This window comes from Anarhichas minor, unplaced genomic scaffold (assembly GCF_050575085.1).
Source record: "Anarhichas minor isolate MPS153535 unplaced genomic scaffold, ASM5057508v1 ptg000073l, whole genome shotgun sequence".
Classification (NCBI taxonomy): domain Eukaryota; kingdom Metazoa; phylum Chordata; class Actinopteri; order Perciformes; family Anarhichadidae; genus Anarhichas; species Anarhichas minor.
Window position 1 is genome coordinate 9,215,001 of NW_027466519.1, and position 27,500 is coordinate 9,242,500.

At 43.2% G+C, this 27,500-nt stretch overlaps 1 protein-coding gene across 4 annotated transcripts in view; it reads right to left on the minus strand.

The window, feature by feature from the left end:
* tln1 (talin 1) overlaps positions 1–27,500 on the minus strand; it is an 84,003-nt gene that overhangs the window by 32,581 nt on the left and 23,922 nt on the right. For 3 of the 4 annotated variants that reach the window (XM_076079536.1, XM_076079537.1, XM_076079535.1), the window contains exons 8-38: positions 25,780–25,907; positions 25,580–25,640; positions 25,103–25,207; positions 23,836–23,991; positions 22,544–22,645; positions 21,982–22,058; positions 20,864–21,044; positions 19,695–19,808; positions 19,474–19,582; positions 18,375–18,583; positions 18,185–18,283; positions 16,386–16,553; positions 15,959–16,253; positions 15,613–15,779; positions 15,370–15,498; positions 14,307–14,420; positions 13,970–14,083; positions 12,889–13,023; positions 11,273–11,401; positions 11,051–11,153; positions 9,299–9,507; positions 8,847–8,966; positions 7,812–8,009; positions 6,969–7,108; positions 6,789–6,882; positions 5,144–5,233; positions 4,216–4,338; positions 2,578–2,721; positions 2,287–2,448; positions 587–769; positions 98–279 (exon numbers count right to left, since the gene is read on the minus strand). In XM_076079536.1, coding sequence (XP_075935651.1) covers positions 98–279; positions 587–769; positions 2,287–2,448; positions 2,578–2,721; positions 4,216–4,338; positions 5,144–5,233; positions 6,789–6,882; positions 6,969–7,108; positions 7,812–8,009; positions 8,847–8,966; positions 9,299–9,507; positions 11,051–11,153; positions 11,273–11,401; positions 12,889–13,023; positions 13,970–14,083; positions 14,307–14,420; positions 15,370–15,498; positions 15,613–15,779; positions 15,959–16,253; positions 16,386–16,553; positions 18,185–18,283; positions 18,375–18,583; positions 19,474–19,582; positions 19,695–19,808; positions 20,864–21,044; positions 21,982–22,058; positions 22,544–22,645; positions 23,836–23,991; positions 25,103–25,207; positions 25,580–25,640; positions 25,780–25,907 — 4,340 coding nt within the window. The remainder of the gene's footprint in view (positions 1–97; positions 280–586; positions 770–2,286; positions 2,449–2,577; positions 2,722–4,215; positions 4,339–5,143; positions 5,234–6,788; positions 6,883–6,968; positions 7,109–7,811; positions 8,010–8,846; positions 8,967–9,298; positions 9,508–11,050; positions 11,154–11,272; positions 11,402–12,888; positions 13,024–13,969; positions 14,084–14,306; positions 14,421–15,369; positions 15,499–15,612; positions 15,780–15,958; positions 16,254–16,385; positions 16,554–18,184; positions 18,284–18,374; positions 18,584–19,473; positions 19,583–19,694; positions 19,809–20,863; positions 21,045–21,981; positions 22,059–22,543; positions 22,646–23,835; positions 23,992–25,102; positions 25,208–25,579; positions 25,641–25,779; positions 25,908–27,500) is intronic. The other variant, XM_076079538.1, reaches the window with a different exon arrangement.

A 27,500-nucleotide genomic window follows, 5' to 3' on the forward strand; every position in this document is an offset into this window, starting at 1 on the left:
ACTGTGGAAGTACCGATGGATCTAACATCACTGAGAAGAAGAAGATGAGCCCTGAGTCTGTCAGAAGGTAGCCTGTAGTAGTAGCAGTAGAGTTTACCTCATGTTGGTGATGAGTTTCTTGATGGAGTCAGACACAGTCCTGGAGTGTCCGGCCAGCACTGACCACTTGGGGGGATCTTTGGGGTTGACAGCCAGAGAGCGGGCAGTCTGGATCAACCCGGTCGAGCTCTCCAGCATCATCTTTGCTGCCGCCACGATGGGCTCCATGGCTGCATGACCCTAAGGAAGATATTCACTCGAGTAAGAAATACCAAACTGTTTCCAGAAGTTGTCTTTAGCGACGCATAAAGGAATCACATGAAAGTTTCAGCTTAACAACAATGGTGACCCCCAAGCACTCACTCTTAATAGTGCTTTCCCCTTACCTACTGACTCAACTGCTTAATGAGCACTTAGCAGGGAAACAAGTTTAAATAAGAGGCTCATCTTCGCTTCATTATTTTATGTAATATTAGACGGTGAACTGTCATCGTCAAATCAAGGTCTCAATTCATTGCTGAACTGACTTGTTTAGGAGAGAACATACCTCAAGGCTGATCTGAGCAGGAATGCTGGCGAACTCTGGGTTGGAGGCGAAGGCAGTCAGGTTGTCAACAGCTTCTATCAGAGGACCAGTGGCAGCCTTACACTTCTCTCTGTTGTCCTGGTTAAAGGCTCCATCCAAAGCCTGGCAGACAGGGGTTTGAGCCACGATTAGACTCATTGCTGTCTGTTGGACCAAAATGTGGCTCTGATTCAAGACCATTACAATCATAAGAATCATAACCTCCAAACAGACTATACTTCTGGAACAGTAGGGTTTTATGCAGGGCTCAAGAGCCGTTTCCTGCTTTGCCTGCTTGCCAATCCGGCCCTGTTCCTTGAGGACTAGGACTAAACGGGCTAGTTTGAATTGACAGAAATAAAAATACTGATCAATTACGTCAAGTGACATGATAATTTATTGTCTACTGCATCACTTAAAGGGCTATGCACAGTGTGCATAGCCCTGTTGGTTGAGGGCTTAGAGTTTCATACTTGGAACATGGAATGTGGCTCACCCTCCTTCAAATGAACCCAGGTCTAAACAACTACACTTTTCAATGGAAGGGAGTGAATAAGAGAGAGGCTGTGGTGGCCAACAGAACACAGCGAGTGAATGAGAGAGATACCGTTTTAGAAGCCATCATGGCTGTTACGTTGTAACCAGAAGAAAATAACCACCAAACAGTCCGTGTTGCATTTGAAACACGGACTGCAAGGGTCAGTGGCCCTCTGCAGGCCTGTCCCACTGTATTTTTAAGTTGTGAATCACCGTATCCATAATTATTGCCCCTATATTGAAACAGGTTAAAAACATGTTTCATTCACTCCCGTCTGGCCCGTGTGCGTCTAGACTGTAGGCTGTATGTGTTCTTTTACTCCCCGTCTACAGAGACGCTCTCATTTAAATCTGTGCAGCCGGCTGTCTGCCCGGCTTCTTCTGAGCTGATTCTCACATAACCGCCACCTTAACTGAAGCATTAATTTACACCTCCAGTCTATTTTTCCAACAACACGTGTGTAAACTCGAGGTGGATGCCCAACAATAAAGACACTGAATCTTTATTCACATTTTACAACCGGCAGAGCTGTAGTGATGCGCGGGTCAGGGTTTTTTAAATACCTGCATCCACCTGACCCGTTGTGAGAACCAGCAAACCGCCCTCTCTATGCATTATAGTGGCACAATGATCAGTAATGGCGCTCTCCAAGAGGCCGATCCTGCTGCCGGGAGGGCTAGAAGCTGTCAGAGAGCTCTCTTTCTCTCCAGCCTACAGCGATGGGGAGAAATACACTAAATAATCGGAGAATTTGAACTAGACAGTAGCCTTTATGTATACAGGGCTACACTATCTTTTTTATTCCAGTGTTTGACTGCGTACAACTAAAAGGAAAACCATGTATGCTTTGGAGGACAAAGCATCCTAAGTGTGCACCATTAGTCCCATTTGTTCGATTCATCATGTCTGGCCCCTCTCTATGACAGCAGGCTTATTGCCCCGCCATTCAGAACAGCTGTTAACACTTTTACCTTCAGACATGATCCAACGCCAACTTTGCAAACTAGTTGGTTTGAAGCATACACCAGCCTGTAAGGTTGGCCCAGTGCTAATAAATGCAAACCAGGCATTTTCTTTTACTCAACACAGAGTATCTTCTTTTCCTTTCATTGATGATGAATTTAACAGGACTTGTACTACAGACCTTTATGGACTTGACGAGGTTGGCAGTGGTGTTGGCCACCTCTTTGGCCGACTGGACAAACTGCCTCTTGGCAACAGGGTTGGGAGTTTTGGAGGAGGCCAGGCGGCAGGCGTTACACAGAGCGGAGGTGTGTTTGGCCACAATGGTGGCTGCAGAGAGCACCTGGCAGAGAAACAGTGCACAGGGGAATCAAAATTGTATTCAAGCACATATAGACTCACCAACCACGATGAAGAAGACCGGTGTTGACTCTGGCAGTGAGTGTGATGTCGCAGTGAGGTCGGCATGTACCTGGGATTGGGTGCAGGCCGGGTCCACCAGGTTCTGGCAGGCCATCTGAATAGACTGATTAGCCCGGGCAAACTGAGCGGGGTCCACCAGGCCCCTCTGACCTGCTGAACTGTTGGGGTCCGATACTCCAACCAGATAGGAAGCCTAGGGACATCAACAGATCAGTGGTCACTTTACAATGAAGCTCAGTGGACGTTCAGTCAGGAAGACTATCTTTACACTCATTCATTCACTATTCATTCCTTCCCTCTGTCTCTGCGGCTTCTACTCTATCAGCTGATTGTGGGCATTCATTTTTACCAACCAGATTCTGCCACGGTTTCCCTTAAAATTCTTAAACTGCTCTCCTCTCTTCTGCTGTCACTTGTCATTGCAGTATGAACCGATGCCACCCTCCTCCACCCCCTTCCCCTCCAGTCTCCATCATATCCAGTGCCCAGTCCTGCTCCTCATCCCATCATTGGATCTTCAGCAACTTCTTTCATCACCACCAACACCAGTGTCTAGACTCCAGGGGGGAATATTCTTGATCTAATCCCAGTATCTCTACTCCCTTTTAATATACTAATGGAGTCTATAATTGGAAAATATGTTATAGTATCATGTGAAGTTTTAAAGAATGTAAAACTGATTTGTGGAACACAGACAGACACAAAACAGTAGTCTTGCAGAAGATTTTAATTAGTTTTGAATCTAGGTGTGTTATCTTTTCTCCCACAAGGATGATAAGTGAAGAGACACAGTTGTCTTTGTTTGTAAGGCAAAGATTGAGACAAGACCTTGAAACCGGAACTGAATGTCTTGGCAGAAATATCTAATGAGCAGAAACAGACAGCCTGTGTCTGAAATACCTATACTCCCCTTTTGACACATTATCTGAAGTTGTAAAGGCGTGAACCTTTGTATGCATAAATGATGTTGAATATTGCACTTCGTCGAAGCATTCACACAGTCTACTGAATACGTAGTTGCTGTGCTTTCTTCCCTCTTGCAAGAGAATAAACGGAAAAAGACAACTTTGAATCTTCTGATGACTTCATTATTGATTTGTGAACAAAAACTCTCTTCTCCCGATTAACCTAGAAATTTTCCAGCACAAGTCCCATCACCAAAGACTCTTCACTATTCATTTCATCCTGTATGTGTAATAAATTAACTCATCATTTCTGCTGCTCACTCTTCCTCCCTGCAGTATTAGTAGACTTGTTTTATTGACAAATAGCTGCTAACAAAGCTCCTCTACTTCAGTGATAAACACATTCTTCACAATAGAAGAATATCCTGTTATCATGTTACTAAAATGTTGTTTTGCATCAGCAAAATCAGGAAAAGTTGTAGATTAACTTGCTGAACTCAGAACGTTGCTTTTGTCATATTTTCTAGTAATCTGCATCACTACTGTCCACACTTCTCTGAGATCTGTACTCAATGTCAGCCAGGCCACCTCGCCATGTGGTCTGGCTGATCAGATCCAAATGTGAGCTAAATCCGATCTCTGAGCGTATAGAGTTGAACGCTAATGCATCCCGGCATGATCGGACATCAAACGCTGACAAAGACGAAAAGACAAGTGTAACCACGGCCTTGGTGGTCTCAGACAACAGCAACTAAGAAAAAACCTTTAGTAGTGGTTTTTACCTGTGCAGCTGCTTCAGTCAGACCACACAAAGCTTTGGAGCCAGCACTGACTGAATCACCAAACTCTGGCAGGTTGGAGTTCTTGGCATTGTGGGAAATGCCAGCCATGGACTCACCCAGGACCTGTCAACAGGAAACCAGAGATTAACATAAGAGACATGGTTTAGTCTGGACTGTCTTCATACACTTCTTATGATGATCAGAGACCCCTTTGTTGGTACTGACTGACTCACGTTGGTAGCACAGGGTGTCAGAGCTAATAACTGCTCACATTCATTCTCTTGTTTATTCATCTTTGGTCAGACAGTTCCTGATATAATCAAAAACCTTTCATCCAGTTTGAGCCGTTCATATTTAAAATTTGAGAACTTTTGTTAAATGAACAAAGGTAACTATCTTTGTAAATATCTTTGTAAGTAAGATTTTGGTATGGGAACCAATCAGCACTGGTATCCTAAAAAATCCAAAGCTGTCCCTTCTGAAAAAAGTGAAAGATCACACATGTACACGTTCTGCTTTACAGCACAGTGACTGGAAGGACAAAGAGAAAAGGACAGAATGGGGTCAAATGTTTAAAAGATGACAATTACACCATTTATTTTCACCAACAAAAAAACAACCTGTCAACTCAACACAATTAACAGTCTCAGGACATCCTTATAGTTAGTTCCACATTACAAAGTCAGGAAATATAGGACTCATAAAACAAAGCATTGTAAAACTTCAGAGGAATTTCACTGGAACACTTTCAATTGTGAAGGACAGCTCGTCCTCTGATAGATAAATGTATACATCTTAATGCAGCAGAGCAGCACCTTTTGTGAGAGAAATGAAACTGCTGTTGCTTTTTTAACAGCGCTAAATGTAGGGAGGTAAAGAAACGAGGAGGGCGATTGAAGAAAAGTGAAACAACAAGAAGATTTCCTACCTTTGAGTTCTCCATGACGCTGTCGATGCAGTCGAAGTACGACAGTTCGTTGACGGCTTCTGTCGGGTTCTCCAGCATCCCCCTCACCGACTGCACACAGGCACAACACAGTCACAACGCACACACGGGAATCACACGATGTACCGGCACATCACAGCTGCATGTCACATGACCGCTTTTGTGATCTGTGCACTCCTGTACATAAAATGTGAGGCTCACACATTTAATTTGACTTAATGTCACATGGCATCTATTGATCCATAAATATCACAAACATTTAAACCTGCAGTGAAATTACATTACAGTCATATAGCAGACACATTTATCCAAAGCGACTTAAAATTCAGATTCTATCACATTTCTACACCGTAGGCACAGCTACGGGAGCAATTTTGGGGTTAAGTGTCTTGCTCAAGGACACATCGACATGCGACTAGCGGAGCCAGAGTAGGGGATCGAACCACCGATCCTTTGATTGAAGGATGGCCCTGCTATCCACTTAGCCACAGTCGCCCACAATGAGAGGCATGGTTATATGTATAATGATTCCTCTCATCTAATTTCTGCAGTCTGGCTTCATCAGAGTTTCCGTACAGGTGATCACATTCTCCCGTCAAGTTTGTTTTTATAGATCACAATTTTTGCGTGGCGTACGCCTCTTTCAGGCCTCGTTTTGTCCGTAGGAAATGGTTATAAAGGAGACCCCTGGACTGTGCTGTCTGACACTATCTTAACTCTGCAGGGCACGGTTTTATCCTTCTCTTTTATTCTCACTGTATACTGCTGACTAAAGGCAGAGTCAGTTTTAGACACTGCACTAGTTGGTCTACTTACCCAAAGCAATGACGAGAACTATAAAGCAGAGATTGAATCATTTGTCAGCTGATGAGATGCAATTTGTTTTTAAATGAAATGTTGGAAAGAGGTCTCCTCAGTGATAATTAAGGGTCAGCAGATAGAAATTGTCCAGTCATATAAATATCTTGGGGTCTACCTGGATAGTAAAGTAAATTGGAAAAAGAACAGTGAGGCTGTAATCAAAAAGGCTCAGTCAAGACTATCAGCAAAAAGCTTCTTCATGTTTAATTTCAGGGCCTTACCCCAGACCCACTTGAGGTCACTGTAGAAAAGAGAATAAGGGCAGAGTTGAAAACGGTTGTGTATTTTGAAGGCCATCCATCACACTGTGTTTTTAACGGTCAGTGAGTGACTATGGATGACTCAGTGTTCTACGGAATGTCTGAGAAGGTCTTTTGTTCCAGCAGCTGTCAGATTTTTTAGATGTGGTTTTTAGATGTGGCATCTATCAGCTGTTAATCATGTCGCAAATGGCTTTTAAATTTGTTTTTATTTGTTGTGTGTATTGTCTATTGCTTGTTGTCTGCATGAGTTGATTTGGTGGCAATGAGTCTCCCCATTGGGGATTAATGAAGCCTTCCAATCTAATAAAAGTGTAAATTAGCAAAGTGTGGAAATAAAGTGACAGCTCCATATCCTCATGGTGCTCATTGGTTTGTGTACATTTCCTCATTTGTACGTACAAGAACATTTGGTGTGGATCTTACACACTGAAACATCATAACTCAAACTAAGAGAAGAGGAGATGAACCAGTAGAGGACTGAATACTAAAAGGATGGTTGTTACCTCCAGCTCTCTGAGAGCATTGTCACACTCCTTCTGACCAGGAGCCTGCCGGGTGCACATGGTGATGAGCTGGTTGATGCTGTCTGTAACGGCCCTGTGAACAAAAAAGGCTCGGAGATGTAAAAGACGGATAGACAGTAAGAGAAGAGCGACACACAAAGAGACAGGGATGTTTCTTACCGGGCGGCGGCTGCTAGCTGGTTCTTGAGGTTGGGGGAGCTGGGGTCAGTGGACAGGGCTTTGGCTGCCAGCAGCAGCTTGCTGGATGACATGGAGATTGTCTTCAGGTTGGACACCACCTGTGTCTGGTCATCTTTAGACTGGACGAGAGCAGGAGGAAGGTATTCTCGGTATTTCAGAAACTTTAAACTTACAGAAACTATATCATACAACTGTTTACTGAAATAAAATGATGACTCAAAATCTTGGCCCATGACTACTCATCCTGATAACATGACATCACCTTCATTACTATCAATACACAGTACTGTATTTTGACTTAGTCCCACAAACACCGTCCTGCTGCCACAGGTACTCACTAGAGCACCAAATGTGGATTCATCCACCACTGAAAATAGTCCCAACAAATGCACTATTTACTCCTGCTTGAGTAACATTTGTTAAAAACTACAGTGACCAGGAAATCACTGAGCCTTTTTAAAAATGAAAACTATATATTTTTAAAGATGTCTTTAGTTGGAACCTGAGCTTTTTTTGTTGAAGAAAAGAGACCGACTTGTAAGCACATAAATGTTCAAATGAGTTGTGGAAAGTCATGGTGTCAAATTACGGTCATCACCTAGATCCTATCTATATTTATACCATTTTTCTGTTCAGGCTGCTGAGGATTACTTTGCTGTCATCACCTCCAATCAAATAATTCAGTTGCCTCCCTTGCTGAGTGGATCAGGTGTCAGTAAACTTAACAGCAGACTGCCCCCTCTGTTGGAATGTTTTAAGCCCGTTTCACCTCCGGCCACAGCCAGCATCACTTATGCATAAGTATCCTCTCATTATTCTGACCTGGGATGTTCCGGCCATGTCAACACCAGCCTCCAGGAAGTTGCTGAAGTCCTGTCCAAACTTGCTGGTGGCCCTGGCAAGGTCCTGGGTGGTCCCTCTGGACGCCTGGACCACCTCGTTGGCGGACTGGTTCAGACCGGCCGCCACGTCGTTGAGCTGAGCCTGAACCTCCTGGAAGCTCCTTCCACTGGACGGGAACTAGAGAGGGAGGAGAAGGACATGAGAGCTGCAAGTAGCAACACGGCCGGCAGAGAGCAGTGTAGGAAAGCAAAAACATATTGAAATGAAAATATGTAAGCAGTTGCTTTACAGTAGCACCAACATCTGGGAAATTTGTTCTCAGAATTATGAATGCAATGTTTTGGATGAGACTTGTACATTGTTATTTATGGAAAGGCTGTTTTGGGCAAAAGAAACAATAAATGTATCATAAAATCAGAAAGTAAAAAAATTGATTTTAGGATAACTAGTCAAGATAATTACTTTATAACTATTAATAATTACTTGTCCATATCTAAAGATGTGCTGTACAGCAATTCTGGGAAAATTTGAGAATGAAAGTAATTTGTTTTCGAAACATATGTCCGATTTACATTTTCTAAAGCTACTTTTTTGGCCACTTGCGAGCAGCGGAACAAGATGAAACCACACAACACTGACATATCCTCACCTATTTAAGTTGTGTTCAACAGAGCACCCTGGTAGCTGAATAGTTTCAGCTCATGACAAATCTCCTATTCAATATCAGCCGCCAGACCGTGGCTGCATGTCACACCCCCTCTCTCCCCCCATTTAGCGTCTGCCTCGAAAAATGCCAAAAACCTTCAATAGACAAGAATGTGTCATTTGGGACCCCACCATGCAGTTCTCTGTTTTGATTTTGTGTCACGGAAAGAGAGAGAGAGAAGAAACTATGAGAAACAACAGGCTTCTGGGCTTGGTCCACTAATACAGAGGAGCTTCACTATAAAACCCACAAAGAGTTCACCTCTTCTCTATTCTTGTGTCAGTAATAATGCAATCTGACTAACTTACAGAATCAGACAGCAGAGTCTTGCTGGCTTCGCCCACAGTGCGGATGGCGTTGTCCACATCTCTCTGGCCAGGAAGGCAGTTCACACATCTGTTCAAGGCCTGAGACACTGCCTTAGCCACCTACACACACACACACACACACACACACACACACACACAGTGTTGAATTACATGAGTAAAACAAGTTTCGTGTCTCTGCAAGTTGATTTTCATGAAGACTGAGTCATTGTCTACTTACTAATCTGCCAACTGTCTCATTACATTCTCCTGTACCTGCTGGCCAAAGCTAATGCTATCATCTGCAGCCTTGCTAGCTTCTTTTCTAATAAGACATGGTAGGAAAAGCAGTTTGTCCAGCAGGGAGATACAGCACTATCATTAGAGGACATTATCTTGATGAAAGTGATCAGTCAGGAATAAACCACTGTCTCACCACTGGCACCCTCACTGACCTGGGCCAGCCGCTGCTGATTCTCTGCATCTCCTGGCTTGGCGATGGCCCTCTTGGTCTCTTCGATCAGGTTGCCCGACTTATCCATGACGGCACCTGCACAGTCTAGCATGGCGTTGCGCGCTGGTGGGTCGTCTGTGGTGGCAGCGACTCCTCTGGCGGCTGAGGCCAAGGACTTCAGAGCCTGTGCCACGTCTCTGGCTGCCATGCCTGGATCCAACAATAGAGTAACTTCATGAACGCACGCGTTACTGTAATTACCAAATGTAATAAATAAATAAATGAGACAAAGCACATGAAAAAATGAGCACATGACTAAATGCAGACATTTTGATTTGAAGTAATCATAAAAATTATTAAATCTCCACTTCTTTTTTATCATGACATGCCATTTAATCCTTCATCATCAGGTCTTTGGAAACAGCAGACAGGTGCCGTTTGGCCAGAAGGGTTGCACCTGTGGCAGTGGCCAAAGCAAACACCTGAGTGTGGGAGGAGTTTGGGGAGACTATGGAGAAGGACTTTTAGGTGGCCTCAAGGAAGTTCTGACAAACTGTTGGACGACAAAGGGAAAGCACAGCTTGGCTCTGGCTGGGTTTAGCAGGTGAGAACTGCAGTTCTGGACTGGGATATTGTCAAGCAGTGGAAAGAGCACTTTAAAGGAACTCCTGAACCCGACCAACACATCCTCCATGGAGAAGGAAGAGTTTGAAGACTCCGAGGAAGACTCATCCATATTCCTGGCAGAGGTCGCTGTGGTAGTCAAAATGCCCCTCTGTGGCAAGGCACCAGGGGTGGATGAGATTCACCCTGAGACACTGAAGGCTCTGGTTCTGTTCTTGGGCTGGTAGTTTCCATTTCTAAAAAGAGGGACCAGAGAGTGTGCTCCAAATATCGTGGTATCACATTGCTCATCCTCCCAAGGAAAGTTTATTCCAGCGAGCTGGAAAGGCTTCGACCGATTGTCGAACCTCAAATTCAGGAGGAGCCTTGTATAACCAAAGTGAGAGCTGTGTCCGTATACTCGGCATTAAGTCAAACACGTTTCCACTCGGTGTTGGCCCCTTGTCACCAATCCTGTTTGTGATTTTCAAGGACAGGATCTCAAGGCTCAGCCGGGGGTAAGAGAGTGTCCGGTTTGTGACCTCAGAATCGTGTCTCTGCTCTTTGCAGATGATGTGGTTCTGTTGGCTCCTCCAGAACGGGACCTTCAGCAGCACTGGGGCGGTTTGCAACTCAGTACAATGCGTTCGGGATGAGAGTCAGTACCTCCAAGTCTGAGGCCATGGTTCTCTGCCAGAAAACGGTGGACTGCTCCCTCTGGGTCTTCACCAGTTCACCAGTGAGGGTAAAATGGAGCGTGAGATGGACAGGTGGTTCAGGGCGGCGTCAGCAGTGATGTGAGCATTGTACTGAACCGTTGGATCGCTGGAAGGCGAAGCTCTCATCTTATTGTTTTCATGATTTAACTTTGACACTTTGGATCTCTTTATGGTGAAATCTTTTCGGTTTTTTGTGTAGTCCATTAAAAATGTGTTTTATTGTTTTTTTACATAAAATTAAACACTATTTTAATGTCAAACATTTTGTTGGCAGCAATTTGTTGGCTCCTTCCATAAATTAATATTTGCAGTGTTTTTGCGGCAGTACACGATGTATAGTGAACATCTCTGGATGTGATGGGATGGTCAAAGCAAAAGAGCAACATTTAATTCCTGTTGCTCTTGTCTAGATGTGTGAACGTTGAACCCACCTGTGTAGTTCTCGTTGCCCTGGGTGGCCTCACTCAGCAGCTGAGCCATGGCTGAGCTCACGGCCTTGGTGCTGGTACCCAGATCCTGGGAACATTTCTCAAGCTGAGCAACACAGCAAATAGACATGGGAAGAAACAAAGTGTTATTCACACCGTTCATACGTCCAGTTCAGGGCGTGGCACAACCTGGTGGGTAAAGAATTCAGTTTGTGTGCGTCTCACCGTCTCTCCTGGCAGTGGTTTGAGTTTGCCCTGCTCAGCTGAAGCCTTGGCTTCCTGGATGTTCTTCTCCAGATCCCTCACCATGGACAGAGCGTTGTCTATCTCCAATGGACCGCATGCTTCCTGAGCCTGTATATATAAAAAAGTAATTTTCTTAATCACACAAGATAAAACTGGACCTGTTAAAGTACTTTTGAGGGATGAGCAATATGCTTGAAATGTTAGCTTAAAATTTCAACTTGCTTTTAATTATTGTGTCAAAAACAACACTATATGATCGCAACAGCACAATATAATTCTACTTTAAGTCAATAAATAATGGGCCTGGTGCAAGAACCCCTCGTGCATACAGATTTGTTCTGAAGAAGCACGTGAGTGGGATTTAAGAGAATTCGTTTTCGAATTTTCGAGTCACTGTACACACAGTCGGCCTTTCTCCACACAGAAACAACACTTGTTTGACCGGATACCAAACTTCTACAATTCAGTTGCTCCTGACAGTTGAGCATCACCTGCTGTTAGTAATCCCTCCTCCAATATCTCTGGGACTGTCACATGACCACCTCTCATATCATTCATCGCCTCTTTGTTTTGGACGGACATTGTTAGTGTTACCTTCATGGTATCATCATCAAGAATCATTGCCAGCAGTATTACTAATATGTTATAATTGGTCAGGTCCTCTAACATGACCACTGACACTCCTGCATATGTTATCTTTTGGTCAGCTGAAACATCAATATATAACAAATATTCACATTGGGCATTAACAGGCAGTATTGTGACAACAGGCTAAAGTACACACTTCCTTTTTTTACTCTCATGCCAATAAAGACACATTGAGAGAGTGTTTTGTTCATGATATAACTGCAGTTCTATTTTTATAAATCATATGAAGATGGGCAGCTTTGAGTCGGATCTTATCATTCAAGTATAAAATAATTACGTTAAAATAAAACATTATGCTTCAAAAATACTTTTATAATTAATTTAGGTGATGTGGTTAATGGACCAAAGGATTGGTAGGTAGGTAGAATCTCTTTGGTTGACTACAGCCTTACCTCCCTACAGTCTGTGCTCTGTGGACCGAGACCTCAGACCACTTTGATCAATTCCTTTTGGGAGACCTGAAGTTTTAGCTTCACTAGCTTGCGAATACCACAGTACGAGGGCGGCAATGATGCTAATGATGACGCCTCCTCAGGATCAAGCGGCATTCATCAGGCTGAAAGGAGCACTTTACAACGAGCTCAACCAGTTAAGAGAGTTTGCTGAATCTGACTGGGAACACTAGTGTGAACACACCTCGGAGAAAAAAGCAAGAGAAGTTTAGCATAAGAATACAAAGATGCTCTCGCATGAGACACTGCCTACCGCTGCACAATTCATACTAGTAATGCATCAAAAACAGATGTCTTTAGGTCTATTAATGACAGCACCAGCACCGTCACTACAGCACACGTAATTTACGAGTAAAACCCACCAACCTTTTGTCGTAGAATGGAGATTAAGCTATATAAAGCTCTCGCTGTGTAATTCTTAAAAGCATGTCAGTAAATTTTGAAATGTGTCCACATCACAAGGAGAATATAATAAAGAGCGTAGATGTGTAGTACCTTCTGTGAGGTGGCACGGAGCTCAGCCAGGGCACTGGCCAGGTTCTTTGCACATTGGCCGAGCTGCATAGCGGAGGCCTGGTCACCGATGGTGGGAACTGTGGCCTTGGAGGCTGTAACCATCTTAGCACCGGGCTGGTAGAGGAGAGGAAGAGACAAACTGTTAGTTCTACAAAGAACTTACTGAGGGGTCCAAAACCTCTTATGTTTGTCCTAAAGGGGAACTGCTGTTCAGGTCAGTGGACGTGAATATTCTCTGCAAATGCGTGATGCCCATCGGCCTCATTTTCATCAAAAGGAAGTGCCAGATCAAAAAAGAACTATCAGATCTATCCTCCAGACCATGAATATCTAGTTATTGCTTCATACTGTTGACCATTTTCCCAAGCACAGTGATGTGTTTTTGACTTTTTCAGGTTATTTAAGAACACTATAAAAATACATTTCCAAAGACTTTGAGTGTTGAGTAATCACAACAGATGGCATGTCAGCAGTGTTTTTTTCAACTTCTCAGTGTTGCATTGTGCATCAGAACAGATCTCATAACCTGAATAACAACAAAACAATAACTAAAGCTCCACTAGAATGACCGCTTCATGGTTGTGTGCCTCCAAGCAGTCAGGCTGCAGTTAACATCCATGTCGGTGCAAAATGTCATCACTTCATGGGGATTCCTGTGAAGGTCACAGTGACCTGTGACCACCAAATCAGTTCAACCTTGAGTCCAGGTGGACGCTTGTGCCAAATAAGAGGAAATGTGATGAAGGCGTTTGTGAGACACCACGAGAATAGGATGCACGTGAGGTCACAGTGAGCTTGACCTTTGACCACCAACATCTTATCAGTTCATCCTCGAGTCCACTTACGGACAGACGATCTAAGGACATAATGCCACCGGCAACGGCTGTGGCCGGTGCGGAGGCATTCAAAAAAATGTTGGTGGGTGTATTTATCACTGCTGTACCACCATTACCGTTCTGCTCTGGTAGAAGTCTATGGCCCTGTTACTGTACTGATGTACGGCTATTTTGAAAAACCCTAGATGCGTTTCCCTGGTTCACTGAGTGAGTGTGACGGTCACCTGCAGGAAGTTCTGGCTGGCACTGATGAGGGCCAGCTGAGCGCTGGGGCTGTCGGGCTGAGACTGGCTGCCTCGGACTCCCTGAACCAGCTGAGGGATCTGCTCTGCCACCACCTGATGTCACACACACACACACACACACACACACACACACACACACACGCACTTAGATACTCACCTGCTGTGAAAGCACATGCCCTAGGAACTCAGAATGTCATTCAATCAATGTATTGTAATCATGTAGAAGATAGAAGGATGCAATAAAAGATATGAAAAGATAAAACGCAGAGTGAGAGGACTAAAAAATGAAAATGAAAAAAGAGACAAGCGTGTTTACCTTGCAGCTCTGGACGAGCTGCTGCTGGGCGGCCTGGTTCCTGTTGGAGGAGGCGGCATGCTGGGCAGCAGCTATGGTCTGAGTGGCAGCTGCTGCGGCTTGTTTGGCTGCATTCTGATAGGAAACAGGAAACAGACATGTGTCAACTTAAGGCCCCTGTATATGACCATCAACAAATATCATTTAGAGTTTGATAACTGAATAAAGTAGCTGGAACTACATTAGCAGCTAATATCAGCCGGTTATCACTTTAAATGACCCTTTAAATCCACAGAAACAGTAGCCAAATGTCAAGTTTGACATACCTAAATATAACAAGAGCAACAACTTCCAGCAGCTACTAATAACAGAGCATAGTATTGTAGACGTAATACTCTTCTTATGCAGCATTATCAGATATTGTCTTTAAACTACATTCACTTTCAGCACTTCGTCACCTTCCTAAAATAATGGCTTACGTCATTTTTTGACAAAACTTATTTTGCTGCCTAAATCATCTCATGATGCTGGCCACCTCTGGTAAAATCGCCTAGATCCTCAGTTGAACAGATCATGTGATTCTACCCCTGTAGTATAATAGCCAATGTCAAAAGTGTGACTTAGGCCGTTTTATTTTGCCCAAGTCAAAAGACCTGAAAAAATGAGTTGGACCATTATTTTAGGAAGGTGACGTCTTGCAAGCTAACACATGGCTGAAGCAGCCACTTGATCCCTTACATGGATGCTTGGTAAGCGTGTAGCTTGTGTCATTAGGTGAAGCGCTCACAGAGACACAGAATATACATGTCACACATAGCACATGGCACAGGCCTACCAAGAGAACATCATACAAGTTAAAGCTACATCGAGGAACTTTCATTTTGTGTAGATTCTGGCGGTCCCTGTGGACAAAAGTGGTAGTGTCTTTAGAAAACCTCTCATTTTACTGTCCCGATGAGGACCTGTTAAAACAGCTTCCACTGGTCAATCCAATCATTCTGAGCAGGCAGCATTAAACACAATCAGGGGTTGTCAATGTCGCTCAGACTGCAGTACTTATTTGCTCCGCCTCCTTCCTTTTTACCTCGAGCTTGTTGACCAGACGTTTCTTGATGGCGTTCTGAGCGGCAGCGTTGGTGGCCATGCGGAGACCTTCAGCAGCCTCTCGCAATTTCTGCTGCTGCTCCTCACTGTCGGGGTTTGCCGCTGCCCCCTGGGGTGAAACACACACAGATCACACACATTCATCCAACAGGCTGATGGAAATGAGGACGTCTGGTCATTGTGTTAAGGGCAGACATGATGAAAGAGAGAGACAAAGACGGACCTTAGCGGCCTCCACCATCTTAGCGGTGGCATCAGCCAGCAGCTTGGCGGCTGACAGCAGCTTGCGTGAGTTCTCCAGGTCTGTCTCTCCCTCTGCGTCCATCTTGATGGCGTTGACCAGATCAGACGTGGCCTGGGCAAGGATACGAGCCTGACGGACCATCTCACCTGGTGGGTTAAATGAGAGTTTGCATATTGCTATTGGCTCCTGAGAATATGATGTAGTTTAATAGTGAGGGTATTGAGGAATAAATCCTCTCACAGACATTGAGCAGCGACAGCTGGACCATCAAAACAACAGATGCCCAGCGGTGCGATGTGAGCCCTGTGGTCCTGACTTCACCTACCAGCGTCTCCCATCGAGCTGAAGATGTTCTCGGTGACATCCAGAATCCTGTCGGTGGCTTCTCCGTGGCGTCCGATAGGATGGCCTCCGCTGGCATACTGTTTGATGTGTTGGAGCAGCTCATTGAGGGCCTGAGTGACACCCGTGGCGGCCACGCCCACCTGTTTCAGGAGGCCCTCGTCATTGGTGGCCCCCTGTGACGCATCTACACAGCCCTCTACTGACTTGGCCACCAGCTTTCCAGCCTCAATCAGCTGCTCCTGGCACACTGGGGAGCTGATGGTTGGTGCCACCACCTTGACGAGTGATAAGATAGAAGAATAAAAACAGCTTAGGGTGCATTCACATACAACATGTATGTACAACAGCTTCCAGACGGTGAATGCTACGGCCACTGAGTAGTTATATATCTCAGGTGGACTACTCACCCTGGTGCAGGCCACCAGCTGAGATGTGGACAGAGCACACTGAGTGGCTGCAGCTATGACCCGGTTCTGCTGGGTCGAGTCCTCCGTCCTCTGAGCCACGTTCTTAGCTTTAAGCACCAGAGCCGCTGCGGCATTAGCCACAGCCTTAGCCAGATGCATCAGCATGTCCTGCCAGCAACACACACACACACACACACACACACACACACACACACACACACACACACACACACACACACACACACACACACACACACACACACACACACACACACACACACACACACACACACACACACACACACACACACACACACACACACACACACACACACACACACACACACACGTTAGCATCACTTAGCACTGACCACTCATTACTCATAGGTGAAGGAGGGACAGTTATTTATGAAAATGTAAAGATTTGAATGCTTTGAATTACGTAGATTATCAATGAAATTATTCACAAAACATGATTGAAATGTGAAATGATTAATAAATCTTCAAAACTTGCTATCAAACTAAGGAAGGTTGATTCATTCAAACGTGATTAGGCTTTATCTCTTCAATGCTGCCTCCAGGTTCCACATTGGTTCTTTCATATGATTGTCACAAAAGGAGCGTCCATCACAGTGTGCCAATGAGCCACAAAATTTAAATATTAATAACAAAGCTATGAGTCAAGTTCCTTAACTTTCTTTATTGTGCGTTTTGTCTCTTTTTTTGGGAAATGAATTACACTCAAAATAGGAGTGTAGGGAGGAAAGGAAAGAGTCTGTAACCATAACTGTGTGTATATTCAATGACTAAAGACGATACTATCATATGTTTATTATTAACGTGATGGAAATATTTCATTTTGAAATATAAGAGTTATCGTTAATAACAGTATATTGTTACACCCCTACTTCCAGCGAAATAAAAAAGCCCACTAAGACCAACACATGTCGCTGCAGCCTCATATCAGTTTGAGCTGAAGACGTAGTCGTAACGTAGTCATGTCAGGGATATGACAGCACTCCTCGTCCTTTAGCTTGAGAACACACACACAGGTTTTAAAACTACAAAGGAGGAACTAGAGGAGGATTAAAGATAAGCTATGACCCTGTCCCCACCGTACCAACTGTCACTGAGAGTCAACTCAGAGCTATTTGGGTTTGAAATGAACAAGGATTGACAAAGTGGATTATGATTCTGTTTGACTGGATTACATGCTACTAGATTGTTTTGATTGGCCTTTTAGAATGAAGTATTTGTCTTAAGGACACATTTGTTACCAGCATTTGACAATGAGAGGAGACTCTCCATCTGGCAGCCCTGAAAGATCCTTTACCTAGAAACTGTCAAATATAGACATGAAACAGAGGATACAGTTTTATAACACAACCAAAGACACCGGTCCTAATGGAGAACGGTATGTAGCGCATTATTAGGAGCCTGTTTTTAAAGGTTCATTTTAAATTGAGCCTCATGGTGCCAAATGTGGCACTTTAACAGCCATTTGAAAAGAAGGAAAATACTGGCATTTTGGAATAGGCTCAACATTGAATGGCAAAGTGAACATTCAAATAAAGTTCATTTTATTCATTGAAATCCCTTTTCTTCAAGATGAAGTATAAATCTGGAGTAGTTATACTTTTCCTCCACTACTGGGAGAAAACAAGGTCCAGTAATAATACACAGTATCTAAACTCCACATAGACTACACTGTTTCACCTGAAGGCTTTTCTTCGTAGTGCTACGCAGCAAGAATGAAGAGGCACCCAAAAGTGCATGAATCGAAGTTGAGGAGGACCCACCTGGAACTGTGGATCCGTGTCCGTCTCTCCTATGTGAGAAAGCAGCTCTCCGCTGGCCGTGCCAACGTTTCCTGCAGCCTGCAGCAGGATCTGACGAGGCTAGAAGCAAAAGATATTATGGACACAAAGACAAACAACGAAGGGTAAAAGCATGACATATCTCCATGTCCCTTGTCGTTTGGCGGTGTACCTCTGTGTTCGCAGGCTGGGCGGTCTTCAGCATGTCGGAGACGGCACAGGCCAGGTTCTTGGCGGCACCCAACAGCTGCTGCCCATTTGCTCCTTCGTCCTCCATGAGCGCCGCCAGCAGTTTCACTCCCTTTGACATTTCTGTCAGGTTGGAGGAGATTGTGGTCACAGCACAGCCCACCGCTGTGTAGTCCGTCTCTGCTGGGTCACCTGAGGACAGATAGATAGATACAGAACTGTATGAACTCCCAGAGGGAAAACGAGTTTGGTCAAGGAACTCATTTCGACAGTGTTCAGGGGGTGATGTTTTTTTAGAGCAGAACTCTATATGCATATTTGTTGAAGTGCCCTGAATGAAAGTCAACTCTCCCTGAAATAAAAGTGGAAAACTGAAAAGGTTTTTCATATTAAATATGCCTTCCGATGTTATGTGCTTCACTGACCAGAAATGTCTTATTACTGAATAACAACATATTCTGTGGAATGACATATTTTTTTGTTATGAAGCCCTTATATAGTCTGATTATAATACCTCTGTTTAGCTCGGACAAATAGGCTCCTTACACTTTCAGCACTGGGTCATCCATATCTAGTCATTTTAACAACTACATCAAGATTTTTTTCTAGAGCATAAAAGTCTTTTAATTGTCCCTTCTCTGTTATTGAGTAAAATATTATTATTTCTTTGGTTATCTGGTTTTTAAATTGAGGGTGCATCGATGTCACACCATCTGAGTCAGTCCAGTCTGTCTTTTCCCTCCTGGGGATAACCACGATAGTTGCCTCACTGATGGTGGGATCTTCCCCTCTTTTCAAGCTGCGTTAAAAGTCTGGAGGAGACTTGCTACTCATTCAGACCGGAAAGCCTTGTACCATTCGGAATTAAAAACATCCAGGTCAGGAGACTTATGTGCTTTTAACAGATTGCAGTATTTAACTCTGATTCTGTTATTTCAGATATCAATTTAGTATTTTGATCTTCCGACAGGGTTAGGTACGTTTCAGTTCATTGTTCATCTTCCAAATGTGAAAAAGGGGGGGGGGGGGCCCATACATACTGGCAGCAATAAGGAAGGTTTGGTGAAGCACAGTGTTTCTACCTGCAGTGAGGTTGACCATGGAGGCGGTGCCTGCTGTGATGGCATCCACCTGGGAGTGGATCTCATGTTTGGACTCATCCATCTTGTTTTTGCGCCAGGCTTGGGATGCCTTGAACAAAGAAAAAAAGTCCTCTGGTCACAAAAATCTAGATCTCATACTCATCATATTAGCACTCAAACCAATCCACTTAGACCAAGAACAAAGGAAGGTTCAATCTTACAGCATCTGTTCCCAGTGGAGGCAGGGTATCAAAGTCATCCAGAGAGGCCTGGGCAGCCTGCACAGCCTGCATACTGCAGTTGATGGTTCCAGTCAGGGCCTGCTGTGCTGAAGTCTGTGGACACACAAAACCACCCGTGTTAGTGCATCTCTCTCAATACGTTCTTATTTCTGTACGCTGTCTGTGGCTCTCAGCTCCGAGCCCCATTGGTTCCTACTAAACATGTAAATCCTGAAAAACACCTCACAAATATATAGAATTTCATCATTTTTAAGTTGTAAGTGTGACTGAGTCTAAATAAACTACAGTGTGTGTGTTGGTGATGAAGGAACATGTCACCAGAGCAACAGTGAGGCTCATCGATATGTTTTAATGGAGCATAAAGTCTGAACTAAGCACTACATCTAGCAAAGTGAAATCTGATACTGATACTTCCATCGCAGCGTTATTACAGAGCTGTTTGTTGTTGATTGTTATGAAAGTTGTTGTTTCTATGATGCGTTTGCGCACTGTACTATTTCACCACAAATAGTATGCAATTTGGTTACTATTGCTTTCATGCTAAGGTTTCAGACACACTAAAAGATCTCACATACTATTTTAAGTTACTAAATAACATGTTAGTGTGGCATTTCAGAAACAACCTTTACTTCTTAGAAGATACATTCAGTGTTAGTTTGGCTCTGCACATGAGATTTGTTTCCAATAAGAAAAATATAATATAGAATATAATGTATCGATAGAATATCACCAGACTCCTCTTTAAGACTTGAAACTATAGAAATAGATTTGTTTCAGAGCTCACTTTATCCTTCTGAAGATTCATTTAAGGCTCGAAATGTGGACTTTTTCCCCAGCTCATAACTTTCATCCTTTTCCCATTCAGACCCAACCCTCCTCTATGCCATCAGTATGTTATATATCATCAGGGAACTATTCCTTGAAAAAAGTAAAAACAATAAATGTATTGTGCATTATCCTTCATAAATAAATAACATATTGAAAAAAATGATTTTATTTGTTGTTAAATCCTTTTCAACTATTCAAAAAAGTCCAAATTTCATCCACTATGATTCCCTTATGTACTTATATTGTGTTATTACCAATACAGAACGGATGCAGTTATATTGTTATTCTGCCACTTAAAACCTTTAGGATATTTCTTTTACCAGTGGAGGCATGTGTCCTCGGTGCATCTGTCCACTGGTGATGTGCTGCTTGGCCTGAGGCATGGAGCCCATCTGGAAGCTCTCTGGACCTCCAGCTCCTGAGCGCATGATGGCTGGCAGGGCCACTGAGCCTGTCTCCACCTTTCCCACCTTGTTGAACTGCTGCTGCAGCACTGTGGACCTGGAGAGAAAGAAAAGAAAAGGACAACTCACTTCAATGTTAAAGGGTTTCCTCCAGGAGAATTGGGTAGCAGAGGTAGTTGCTCAAGCACTCACTGACTGTGAGCACATACTAACAGCCCGATCAGTGTATTAGCATTTTGTCTCCCTGGGTTATAACAACTAGACAGTATATGCATATAAATATGGTAAATGGACTGTTCTTGTACAGTGCTTTTCTAGTCTTTCGACCACTCAAAGCGCTTTAACACTACATGTCATCATTCACCCATTCACACACTGATGACAGGGGCTACCATGCCACCTGTGTCACGGTTGGGTTTTGCTATGTGTGTGTGTGTGTGTGTGTGTGTGTGTGTGTGTGTGTCTCTCCTGATCATGCTCATTCTCTCCACCTGTGCAAAATCACCTGCCCACTCACCTGCCCGCAATCCGCTCATCACCCCTCACATACTTATACTCCCCTGCTTGCCCTGTTCCAGTGCCGGATTATCAATTGTTCTTTTTCCCTCCCCGTGGACTCGTCTCATCTCCAGTGGTTACCCCTCGTGTTGACTCTCTGACTCCCACGGTTTGTGTCTTTGCCTTTTGTTACCAAGCCCCTTTTGTGACTTTGCTTTTTATTTTCAGTTTGGATTTTTCACGCTCCCGGTTGGAGTTGTTTTTGGTTTCTGTTTTTGACTGCTTAAATGCCCAGTAAAGAGCATTGCATTTCACCTCACCTTGTGTCCTGTGTCTAAGTCTGCGCCTGAGTCTCTGCTCCAATCCTAAACCCACACGGTAAACCGTGAACCGTCACAACCTGCCCATCAGACTATCTAACATTCACACACTGTAGGCACAGCTACGGGAGCAATGTTTATGTGTACAACTACTGAAAACATACAATATCTGTAAATGATAACAATCATAGCTTGCTGGATCAGAAGCACACATACTTTTTGGGTGACACAGAGTCTTCCAGCATGGTGGATTCTTCATCTCCCTCCAGGCCAAAGTGGTCTTTGCTCTTTTTCTGTTGAAAGACAGTAAAGACTCCAGTGAACACAGTGGACCATACAAAATGCCATTTTAAAGGACTCCTGATTCATGAAAGGTTGGACAGGCAGACTAATAAACCTGTATGTTACATCTGAGACACCGGGCAGGTTTCATCTCTTATAACACAACAATAAACAATGTAACCTCCATATCTGGAGATCAAAAACACTCACTAAACAGTCATTGATATTCTTCATCACTGAATATAAACCTGTGTAAAATGGATCAGAAGACAGAATAGGATTATAGATTTTCAATATATTCTAGATATAAAAAAAAAACAAGAGAACAAAAGTTGAGCAATTTCCATTCACAACAAAGCTCCTAGATGCCCTTTTACGTAATATTTTTCGAACAATTAAGGAATCCAACTTTAGCAGACAAACGAAGAGAGTAAAGTCAAGTTAGTAACCCTCAACTAAAACATGTTACCATTGTTCAGTTTATGCTGACTGTTACCTTTTTAAGGATGATGTCGATGTAACCGGCAATAAGCTGAGCTATCTGCTCTCCCTCAGTGGTCTGCACAGAGTAGTAACCATCCTGGTAGTCTCCAAAGTCCTAAAAGCAGAAAAAGGACAACATGGGATGAAAAGATCTCATTGGTATTAAAAGTGTCCTTGTTTCTCTCATTTGCATGTTTGTCCTCTCATGAAAGACGGCAGGAACAGATGCAAAGAAAAGTTCGAGAGAGGAGAGAGGAATCGAGGAAACGCATTTTTAAAGAAAGAGGATGTGATTTCCACCTGGATTAAAGGTGGAGTCTGTGATTCTGGAGAAAAAGTGTTGACACCCAAACAAACCCCTCCAGATGTACCATCCCTCTCGCTCCCGCTGCCTTTCACTTCATACATCCATGGCCTTTCCCCCGTCCTGTGCACGAGCTCCAACGCCCCTGTTGCTGATTGGCTGGAATAGTGTTAGTTTCCCATTTTCAGAGCCAGGGCTGTGTATGAACACCGGCATTTTTTCCAGCGCACACACAGAACTGACAGATAGCGACCGAGAGCAGATATTTACAGAATTTTTGAAAAAAATTGTTTAGATAGAATCACTGACTGCACCTTTAAGGGCAAGTACATTTTGTCAACTTTGGCACAAACTATTGCGGTAAAGCAGTCTGGAATATCAATCTGTCAAATCATCCATTTTCTAAGCTGATTCTTCTGAGGGTTGGGGGCTGACTGGTAAGAGATTCTATATCTTTCAACGACAATCCTTCAATCCTTGAGACATTTGAATCAGTTTTCTAAATAGTCTTCACACAGCTGTGAACATGTAGGTCGGAGTTCCTAACCAAGCAAGATTTCTGACGTTGAACTATTCTTCAAGCAAAGAGATTCAAGGCTCACATCAACTTGCACATGGGATTTGAAACCAAGTAGTACTGTGATGGAGTGCATTTTGATAACAACACCACAACATGCTACAGCTACAAAACAAATGTAAGGATTTTTTTAAATGGTATTTGCTCTCTAAGCACCTGCATGACCACACAATGTCGAGCCCTTCAGTTGACGTTATGACGGGGATCATATGCAGCCACAGCGAGCGTATCACGCCTCGGTACAAGCTGAGTCCAGAAACGCTGTGAGGGAAACTCGCATTTCAGCTGCTCAAATCCATCATGTCATGTCTCACACTCCACAAACTGTGTTAGCATAGGTGAGGGCTGGAAAGTGAACTGAGAAGTAAACTCGTGAAGCACCTGACGTTCCAGCAGCTTTAGACTCGACGACGTGTGAACTCACCAGGGTGAAGCTCTTGGGAGAGGCGGCCCAGCGTTTGATGTTGGTCAGGTTCCACTCCTGGATCACCTCCTTGGTCTTCTCGTCCACCCTCATCACGCACTCCTTGGTGATACCCAGCAGACGAGGCACCAGTTTGTTCTTGCCCTTCATTTTCTCCTGCAGCATGTTCAAGGAAACAGTTAGAATGTCCTTACTGGAAATAAACCAGCAATGTTAATATATTTGATTTTCTGATACAAACATTTTGCTGCATGTCTACAAAACACACCCTGTAAACCTCAAATCTGATTATCCATGAACTGTAACTTCATCAGTGGAGCTGAACAGTTTTAGGTTCCTGGGAATCACAGAGAACCTGACATGATCATTTATGCTTTTCTAGTCGCCAATCTAATAATAATAATAATGTTACATTGTAAACAACCAATAAGTGTTTAAATTGACAGGAGGAGAACGAAGGTTCTGTTCCGTTACATTACGATGCCTTCAGGCTCTGTTCGGTGAAAATGAGTACTGGGTGAAGGTAAATTATAACGTTATCGTGATGTGTTCACATGTAATCTTGTAAAATGTAGTGTTGGTGATAAACTTGAATAAATCCAGTTGTTGAAGGAGACGTTTTCACAACAACATCAATAGATATTAGAGCTGTTAACACTCGCTCTAAGCAGATTATACATCATTAAAACTACTACTAATTTATTTTAATCAATAAAAATACAATCTTTCCTTATCCTTTGAATTGTGTGTTTTTATGAAGAAGAGAATACACTATAAATGACTATAACAAAGTAAAAATATAACATTTAGAGTTTTTGATGGTTTACAGACTTCAGAGTGATTGAAATAATTTTTTTAGATGGTGGCAAAAAATAAAAAGTCTGGCTCCTTGTAGACCAGCTGCTATGATCAAACAACATAGAGATCTGTATCTGACAATATGAATCATCAATGAATTGCAATTAGTATCAGCGGCAAAAAAAAAAACGATCAGAGATCTCTGAAAGTTATATTTACTCCTTTTTTCTTTTGTGCTGCTCTGATCTGTCACTCTGATCCGTGATACGATTCAAACCTTAAGTTTTACTTTTCGTTGCAGGACTAGATCCTATTGAGCAACATAACATGTTAAAAAAACTCTACCTATATAAACTGTATCAATTTCTACACATAACATGCTGTGATGTCGACCGCTTCTAAGTTCAAGCAGCGACGACCTGTTTCCACTTCTTTGATGTGAGATGTCGAGTGGCAGCTTTCTTCTCACCTTGACCAGAAAGAATGACACTCCGTAGGTTTTTAGAGACCTGGCCAGCTTCACGTAGCTGACTTTGGCCTCGATCTCGGTCATGTTCTGACAGTTTTTGTGTGCCTGCAGAGACGAGAGACACAATCAGAGGAGCAGATTGACTCAGTGTAGCATTAAAGGCAAACCCAATACAAGTCATCTCTCTTAGATTTGTGGCATCTCATGATTAATGGACGTCTGATGCTGCTTCCTTTTTGAGCTGTCCTGCATAAAACAGCATTCCTGTTTTCAATAAGACTGTTACATTTTTGCTAAATATAAGTCTAAGATAGAGCTTTGCAATACCTCCCCCAAATCTCAAAGCATCCTCTCTGCTGACCTTTTGAAACTCAATAATGTGAGTTTTAGTTTCAACATTGTAAGCTAAATCAGAGTGTATGTTCAAGCTTTAACACTAAACGATGATGAGAACACCCACATGTAATCTCCTCTTACCTGGAAGATCTTTTTCTCCCCTTTGTGCTTGATGTACTCTTTGGGCAGGAACTCCTTTAAACTGAAGGGGAAAGAGTTCAACTAGGATCCAACAAGCCTCGGGACCATTTCAAGAAGCCCACTCAAAACAGAAATGTCAAACGATAATGGATGTAACAAAAAGAAAACAGTGAACATGTGAATAAGAAGGGAGCGCTCACTCTAAGAATCCAGGCTTGTGTTTGGTCTCGTTGTGGTCACCGAACTGAATCTGACACTGATAGCCAGCAAACTCACAGGCCTTATCAAAGGAGACTGGATGAGATCCATTCAGAATGTCATCACGGGCCTGTCCACACACACACACACACACACACACACACACACACACACACACACACGCACACACCCACACACACACACACACACACACACACACACACACACGTCAGGATGTCATCAAACAACAATCAGGAACAACTGAAAACTACTTGTACGAGAAAAACATCAGTTTCAGAAACAACGTCAACTAGTACAACCATCGAGCTGTGGAGAATATTTGATTGTGATTGGTTGGGGGGAGTGCATGGTTTTCAGATGTCAGTGCAGTATCCTCAGTAGCACAGCTGTTCCGATACCAACACCAGTGTCAGAAATGCCTCCGATACAGGCTAAAATCCTGGATCAAGGTATTGTGAGTACGTCTACGCACCGAACTGATATCAGGTTCTCGTACCATTCATCAGCTGGTTTACACTACACAAGAACAACACAAAATCGATAATGGAAGTAGCGGAGGCCTGAGCCATCTCAATTCTTTCTCATCTCTGTTGAGAGTTGCACATGCTCGGTAGCTATCGGGCCGGTGCTAGCAGAGAGTGTAACGTTAGCCCGAGCTAACAAAATGTCAGTAATATATTTTTACAGTCAAGATGCTCAAACTAGATAATAAAAGAAAAGCTCTATGAGCCAGGCCATACACCAATGATAGCCATCGTATCACATTCCTACTGGGTTAGGAGTATACAGCTGTCGAACAATAACAATAATAGAAAGGCCTGTATAGTATATGTATGTGTTTTTAACAAATTCAAGTCCAGGTATGGAATCTCTGTCAGGAAGAAAAAATGGCGCGTTAAGACTCATGTGATTGGCTGCTGGTTTCAGCTGGAGCTTGGTTAAGGCTCTTCCTATTGGACGAAGTAACTTAACGCTTATTCAAAGGTTAACAGAGAAAAGGTTCCTATTTAAGTCACACTTATACTCCTACGTATGAATAAACAGGCACACATACAAAAGCAAGTAGGTTAATGTTGAGTGTGAGAACATTGTGTTGTGTTAGATACATAATATGTATTTTTCTTTCAAAGGAGCATTACAGCTGAATTCCATTCATTCCTGTATTCAGTAATGTTGCTTCTGATAGGGTTAGAAACAGACAAAAGAGTGACATCTTTGTTTAATAGAGCAGCATTTCCATTTCCATCTTCGTCAGGCATCGTCCAATCACCATCACAGCCTGTATGATATGTTTGGATTTGTTGGAGGAACACTTTGTCCCCTATGTGGGAGGAGCCCACACTGTTGTCCAGCTCTACTCCGATTGGTCCAGTTTGAGATTTGACAGGATCTTTTGTCTGTTTTTTGCCCTCAGTTTACTTTTTCATCCAGCACCTGTAGAAGTTTTTACCCTACACTGTCGTTGTGATTAGGTCAATGGTCCTCCCTGCCTGGTTCTGCCGCCTTGAACAGTCTGTTAACCTGCTCATAAAGTTGTGTTACATGTGCCCCCACAGATATTGTTGAAGGAAAAAGTTATATTTATCCTTTAAATGGTATCCTATAATTATCAGCTTGTATTTGATGAAAAAGTACTGAAGGAAAAGTACTTCACATACATATCCACCTCTCAAATAAGGACTTTCTAAAATGGGAGATTTGA